We start from the raw sequence: 7,854 nt of genomic DNA on the forward strand, positions 1-7,854 counted from the left end.
TATTTGTAGATTTGTAGTAGCGTGAATGAATTTTTTAAATATAAAATTCATTAAATACTTATTTCATATTTTTAGTATTTTTGTTAATTTATAATATTTAAAGATATTGTGTAAGTTTATTTGAAAAAAACTAATATATAATTGTTTCACAATAATAATTTTTTTCATTTACATATAATATATATTATATAATTTCATATTGAGGTGTATATCAAACACATGATAAAGCGATACTTAATTGCCAAATCATTTGCACTCGTGGCTATAAGAGAGCGACACTTAATCGCCACGTCAGCAAGTTCATTGTCAATTTAGTGCTAGGAACTAAACTAACAATAGCTTTAATTATTCAATGATTAATTTAGAGTTTTTGTTAAGTTAGACACCAAAGTGACATTGAGTTACACTTTCAATGATTGAAATTGTGGTTTACCCAAAATAGTTCATACCAATTGGTTAAGTTTAGGAAAAATGGTTAGACTCCTACAATATAGAAAATCAAAATTCAAATTTAGGTAAAAGAAGTACACATATTAGTGTCTGACGCACCTCAAACAAGATTACTTATAGCGGAAGAATTTATGAAAAATAAAAATAAAAGCAGTGCATACTCTGTTAGTTCCGGTGAAGTATTAAAATAATATTAAGGTTGAAAATTGTGTTAGAATTACAGGTGAAATTTTTTAAAAGCAAACTATATTGGCTGAATTTGGAGGATTTTATCTTGGAAGTTGCATCTCATTTCCTATATTGCAACATAGATAGTGTGCCTTTCCTTTTTTTTTTTTTTTTAGTATTCTGGTAGAAGCTAATATGAGAAGATACTCCATTTGAGAGAAAACATTTATTTTAACTAGTGCTAATGTCAATATGCATTAAGGGAGCATTGGAGAATAGAGATGAATTCTCATTCATTTTCATGGTGATTTTTGAATCCATAGTTCTGTTATTTAGAAAATTTGAGTACCACTTTGCAGAAAGTTTAGGTTGTCTCCTCAAAGTTGGATCTTCGAAATCTATGTAGTATAATCCATAACTCAATTCATATCCTTCTATTAACTCAAACACATCCAAAAAGGACCATACAATATAACCTCTTATATTCAGTCCATTCCTGTCAATGCAACAACAAACATTAATGAAAATATATATGTAGAAGAAAAGGAGAGAAAAAAAATGCAAAATAAAATTTCCATTAGCATTCATGAAAAAAAAAAAAAAGTACAGCAACTTTGAATTCATTATGAGTGCATGCATTTATTAGAAATAGAGTAGAAAAGAATATTCTCTTTGTCCCATATTATAAACATTTGACACATGAACTAATTTTATTTTATTTTGACAAATTTTGACAGATATACAATTGATATAATAATTTTCATAAGATATACTATATACTTTTACTACACTATCATTTATTCTCTCACATTAATTATAACAATTCAAAACGAGATAATAATAATAATAAAGTTTAATTATAAATTTGGTCCCTCTATTATTACCGATTCTTGGAATTGGTCCACATATTTTAAAAGTCAACAATTTTGGTCCCTCCTTCAGATTTTTGAACTAAAAAATGACGATTTGACATATTTTAAATAATGTGATATACAATTCTATAATATCGAATCATCTAGATGCATTAATTACTGATATATCATTAATTATATTAAAAATATGAAAAATTTATGAAGTTGAAAGATAGTTTTTACGTCGTTTTATTACAATTTCATGGGTTTTAATCGTTTTACATCATCCTATTATATGTTACGTTATTCAAAACATCATATTTCATTATTTTTTAAATTAAAAAATCAGAGGGAGAAATGAAAACTGTCGACTATTAAAATAAGAAGACCAATTTCGTAAATTTGTAAAAATAAAAAGACTAAAACTGCAATTAAATCTAATAATAATTAAGAGTATAATAAGAAATAAAGATTTCATATTTTATTAATATTGTAAAACATACATATAAAATGAAACAGTCTTTTTTACTAAAATGACTTAGAATGTAACACAGGAAAATCATTAAAATATCAAACACCTTTTGTAAAGTCTCAAATTGAAAAATGAAATTAGAGGTACCTCAACATATCAAGCATGCTACCTATGTATTCATGCAAATACCTCACCCTTGGCCAGTCATCTAATGATGAATTACTACGTGTTTGTTGACCTGAGAAGTTCAAAGATTCATCATATAGACCATAAATATTAATTTGATGTTATTGATAGAAGTACATGTAGAAATAGACTGGGTTGGAGTTGGACCACTAAGTTTTCTAGAGGTTAAATCTTACTTTTAAAAACACAATATTCAATGTTAGAGGATAAAAAGCATCCGGTTTCAAAGTGTTTATCTAAGGAAGACATACCATTTTCTTGAATGTAAATTGGAATATTGTTGTAATCATTCTTCAATGAGAGAAGTGTCCCTTGCAAAATCCAAGGTATAATTGGAAACTAAACAAAATAATCAGAAAGTAAATGGAATATATTGAAGCTTCCATGCTCAAAGAACAAAGAAAATAACAAAGTTCATAATCTACTTTTACCTCGTCTGTGAATGTACCATTTTCATTGTAGGCTACAATCAAGAAAAAAAAACACATTAATAGATAAAAGTTCCTAAAACTTGGACAAATGAGAATTACCAAACACTGATTTGGCCTATTAGAGTTTCTAAGTTGTATTAAAATGAGAGTCAATAAAAAGTCATCTTGTTTCTTATTTTCAAAAAATTGTTTCACTTTTCTTGTACAAATATTTGAAAACATGAAGGCAACTAAAGGTAAAAATAGAAAATATTTTCTCAAAAAAAAAAAGCCTAAATACAAACCTTAGAAAATTCACACACTATTCTAAATACAAACCATTAGAATAAATAAATAAGTAAATTAAAACAAACAAACAAATAAAATTTAACTGCATTTCTTTTAGTTCTTTTTTGAGTTGTTCTTAACTCAAAATATTCATAAATTAAAAAAAATAAAAATAAAAAACTATGATTTCCTCAAATCCATAACTTCTAAAAAATTGCACATAAATGAGTTTTATTTTTAATAAATTGATCATGTGATTTCATAGAATAAGACATTTATGTGTATGTTACTTGTTTAACCTCAATATATAATTGGTTATTTTTGTCACAAAAACAAAATTAAATAATTGGTTATGCAATCAAAATTGATGCCGTAAATGAAATAGAAATGATCATACGTTTTAGCTCCACAGCCATGTCTGATTTGTAATCTCTATTCTTTTTCTTTAGGCTGCCAGGGTTGTTCTTAGCATAAAATGAGTTGTAAAAATTGATTCCAAGAAAGTCAATTGAGCCCTTAACCAAATTTGATTCCTTACTAGTGAAGAATGGAAGCCTCGAGCCAACATTCTTTCTCATGATTTCAGGATATTCTCCAAAAATTAAGGGTCTCAAAAACCTGCCACAACAAAGAAAAGATAAAATCAAATTTAATTATTCATAACTACCTTTCTCCTTATGTTTAAGACCCTGTTGACTAAATTACAGATATTAAAAAAGTTTCTAGTAGTATAAAATTTGTTAACAGTTGATATTGTTTTACAAATATACCTTTCAAGAGAGATAATTAGTTTATGTTTCCATCATAGTATGTATTACATGTTGCAGAACAAAATATAACATATTAGGGTCATGTCTATAAAGAATAATTAATGCAGTTAAAATTTTAAAAGAGATCCTAAATAAAAAGACAAAAAATCTCAAAAAGTTATATATTTAAGAACATTGGTAGTATTGTATAAAAAAATAGTTGTGCTTATGAAATTGGTCAAAGAAAATTATAATATTGGATGTTTATGGAGTTATCCATTACTCACACAATGACAAATATTTTAGAGACAGATTATCATAATCAAAATGTTACTTACCACCCAGTATAGAAGTCTTGTGCTCTTTGAGTGGCAATTATGTCTTCACTAGAATTTGTTAGAGGAAGAAAACCAAAAAGAAGGAGGTTAAACCCAATAACTCCATGTTGCTTGACCTGCAAGTAACATGGGTTGCATTTTCCAACAAAAGATGTTTTGATTATTATAGTAAAAGTGATATTATAAATATCATCTTATATAATATTCTGCATAATACATGTAAGTCATATCTCGATTGGATACAAAATTGACCTCAATAATACAAATCTCTATAGCATATCTATTTAGGACAAAAGTTCCATCTCGAATCTTAATTTAGTATGATGAATCACTACTTAAACTTAACCGCTTTTTTATGGCTAACTTTGTATAGCTAGCCTTTTTTTAATTTGATTTATAACATGAATAACTAATTATTTTAGAGTAAACCACCATATTAGTTCTTGAAAGTGTAGGATATTATCACTTTGATATGTGATTCAGCCAAAAACTATAATTAGTTATCAAATCATCAAAACATTTTCTGAAAGATTCAACTTACTAATTTAAAGTCCTTGCAAGATACAACTTACTGCCAAAATAGTTTATGACCGTTATAAGACAAAACTGACTGATGGTTTGATGATTTGGTGACTAGTTTAGGTTTTGCCCTAGTTAAAGACTAAAATGATAGCGCCCTACACTTTCAAAGACTAAATAAAGGTTTATCCAATTATTTTGGATTCATATATGATTATCAACTGATAATTTTGCTATCTCACTTGTTTTTAAATTAAAAATGTCATATTTTATATTGATAATGTATTTTACAATTCATAATAAAATTCAATTTACAATTAAACAAAATATCTTCCGAATTACTATTTGAATCTGGACTTTGATAAAGTGGTGCATTACCTGGTACTTCTTCTTATACAATCTTGCAGCTGATGCATGTGCTAACAACATATGATGAGCTGCCAAATATGGCTCAATTGAAGAATTTCCAGTGGAGCAATTAGTTATATTGGAAGGAGAACACCTATGAGGCGGTAAAAATCCTGAATCATAGCCCCCAATTGCAAACACATTCCCCTCATTCATTGTGGTCCAATATTTAACTCTATCTCCGAACTCTCTAAAGCATACATTTGCATATGCTGTAAAGTCTTTTCTGCAAGAAAACATAAAAGAAATATGCAAATGTTAATTATAGAAAGAGGTTTTTTTTTCTTATTTTGTGTTATAAATATAGTTTGTTTCATTTGTATTCATACTCCGCCTACAATGAAATATAAACAAAAATAATGTATGAAAAGTTGATGTCTCAAGTTAAAAATTAAGACCAGATACATCAATTTTTCAGATATTATTTATGTTCATATTTTATTCTAGATGGAGTATATATGTTAATAGGCAATTTTAGTCTGGGAATCATACATAACTCTTCGACTAATCCATCCTCCATATTCATCTTCAAGTGCTTGTGGTAGATCCCAATGATGCAATGTAACATGTGGTTGAATTCCTACAAATAAAAGGAAAACAAGAACTAACTATATAATTCGGAAATACTTCTTTTATATGTTAACTGAACACAAAAAACTGAACTAAACTGTTAATAGACCGTTCTAAACTTAATTAGAATTTAATTTTGTGCATCAGTTCTATATTTTTTAATCAAATTTATTTTAAAAAAAAATTAATTGTACCGTTTCAAATTGAATGGGTTATTTGTGAATCAAACTATACCGAATTTTTATTATTAACAAATATCAAGATTGTTGAAAAAAATAACAAAAATCGAACTTAACCAAAGATTAAGACTACTTAAGAAAATCAAAAACCGAATTAAATCGCTAAACCGAACTGAATAGCACATAAAAGGACCCAACTGTGGTGGATGGTTCATTAACTAAATAAGTTCAATTCGTGAACCACACATCAAAGTTCAGGTTTTATTATAACAATCATAGCTACAATAGCATAGCAGAATTTGAAAACTTCTATTTTCTATTTTCTGCAATCTGCAATTTAAAACTTCTGGTTTACAAAAGAACCTTGGCTTACCTTGGTTTGTTAGTTCATTGATAATGTTGTCGTAATATTGCAATCCCTTAGGATTTATCGGCCCTTTCCCATCTGGTATAAGTCTTGACCATGATATGGAAAATCTGTAAGTATCTAAACCCATTTTGGCCATGAGTTGGACATCATCCTACAAGAAATGAAAGTATATATATAATATGAGGATGTTTTCTTGGTATAAACCATTTCTTAGGAGTATATAAGATGTTTCTAGTGCATCAAAATATATAATATATCCACTGACCTTATATTTGTGATATTGATCACTTGTAATGTCACCATTACCCTTGTATCTCCCTCCTGAAAATTTAATTGAAATGAAGAATTTGAATGTTGTAACTATGACTTTATAACATGATTAATTGTAAGAGTAAAACTAATTAATGGTCCCATAAATAAAACTCAACTGATAGCAGCAAGGATAATGATATGTAGGGGTTTGGGTTCGAACCCAGAATTCCCCGCTTCTCCACACTTAAATTATGTAAATCTAACCACTAGACTATTTGAAAACAAAAAAATCAAATAATATTTTTCGATTTTTAATATAATCAAACATCAATGCCTCAAGCACTTGGAGAACACTCGCTTAGAAACTAGCTATTAAGGAGGGAAAACCAAGTCACTATTTGATGTGAGACTTCAGCATCCTATAATACACAAGTCCCTATTAGAATATACAAGAAAACACAAAAAAAAATTAAAGAAATGAATTAGTACATATAAGAATTGAGAGAAATAAATAAGAAAGAGCACCATTGCCAGCATGTGCAAAGGTATCCCATATGCTTGGTTTTCTGCCATCTTCATCTGCTGCTCCTTCCACCTTCATATCATCCCAAATCCAAAATATAAATTTAAAAGTAGATTTAGAATGAAAGTAATTGAATAGTTAGTACACAGTAATTGCATAGTTTCAAGAACGCTTAGATGAGATGCACGCATCTCTTCTAGCTTAGTCAAGGTCTCAGGTTCAAATCTAAGCTTGGGCATGCAGCAGCTTTAAAACTCTAAAGGAGAGTCTGCTGTCCATGTGTGTCCCAAAAATACTCGAGAAATTAATCTATGCAGTTGTGTGTAGAGGAAACTCAATTTAAAATTAATTGTATAGTATATAGGATAAAGCCTTAAAAAGAGTACCAAATTGTTTTATTAACCATCTACTTAGTAAATCTTTTAGGCATTACATTTAACTAATCCAGTCATGAAATTAAAACTACAAAATTTCATATATAATTTTAAAACTGATTGTATATCATCAAATAACTTCAACTTAGCGTATAATACCTTTTTAAGATATAAGTAGATGTCTTCTATAAAATAAATTTAGTCTAATTTATAAAAAAAAAAGGTATTCATATATATGATGGTTAAGAAACTATGAAAATATGTTTGGTAGTAAACCATTGTAATTAGGAGTTTTAGAACTTTAGTCGCTATATAGCGTATTTCCACAAACTTCAATCCTTTAAATCGACTATGAGAGGTTCTCTGTTCAGGTGCAGGTCGCAGCTTAAAGCTCTTTGTCACTCACCAAGACTGTGTTCATAAGAGATCAAGCCACGGTAAACCCAACAAACTCAGACTTACTCAACCAACTGAGTCACATTCATATTGTGTAAAATCAATGTTCCCTCCGTCTTACAATAAGTGTTATTTTTGTTATTTTCACACATTAAAAAATGCCTATTAAAGAGTATAATAATTACCAAATTATTCTTGATAACTATTGGTGTCTTTTCATACAATCGCTTATCTAAATTAATTCCTCTAATTTTTGTATGCTTGTTTGTTTGTGTGTGTGTATATATGAGAGACAGAACCTGATAAGCAGAAGTTGAAGCACCAAACATGAAGTGAGGAGGGAAGTCATTC

The 7,854-nt window shown here is 28.3% G+C and overlaps 1 protein-coding gene across 1 annotated transcript; it reads right to left on the minus strand.

The window, feature by feature from the left end:
* Positions 1 to 630: 630 nt before the first annotated feature.
* On the minus strand, positions 631 to 6,624 carry LOC101511695 (beta-glucosidase 11-like). Its single transcript, XM_027336134.2, has 10 exons — positions 6,224 to 6,624; positions 5,962 to 6,109; positions 5,332 to 5,419; positions 4,810 to 5,065; positions 3,913 to 4,028; positions 3,223 to 3,443; positions 2,559 to 2,590; positions 2,379 to 2,466; positions 2,089 to 2,179; positions 631 to 1,114 (listed from the first exon to the last, which is right to left on the minus strand). The coding sequence occupies exons 2-10, from the start codon at positions 6,092 to 6,094 to the stop codon at positions 850 to 852; spliced, it is 1,290 nt and encodes a 429-aa protein (XP_027191935.1). The 5' UTR covers positions 6,095 to 6,109; positions 6,224 to 6,624; the 3' UTR covers positions 631 to 849.
* Positions 6,625 to 7,854: the final 1,230 nt, after the last annotated feature.

Source organism: Cicer arietinum, chromosome 6 (genome assembly GCF_000331145.2).
Source record: "Cicer arietinum cultivar CDC Frontier isolate Library 1 chromosome 6, Cicar.CDCFrontier_v2.0, whole genome shotgun sequence".
Lineage (NCBI taxonomy): Eukaryota > Viridiplantae > Streptophyta > Magnoliopsida > Fabales > Fabaceae > Cicer > Cicer arietinum.

Coding starts and splice junctions, on each gene's coding strand:
- LOC101511695 (XM_027336134.2), bottom strand. CDS start 6,094: ATGGCCAAAATGGGTTTAGATACTTACAGATTTTCCATATCATGGTCA. Junction 3,444..3,912: donor CAAGACTTCTATACTGGGTG/GTAAGTAACATT, acceptor TTGTTGTGGCAG/GTTTTTGAGACCCTTAATTT. Junction 2,180..2,378: donor AATTTACATTCAAGAAAATG/GTATGTCTTCCT, acceptor TGAACTTCTCAG/GTCAACAAACACGTAGTAAT.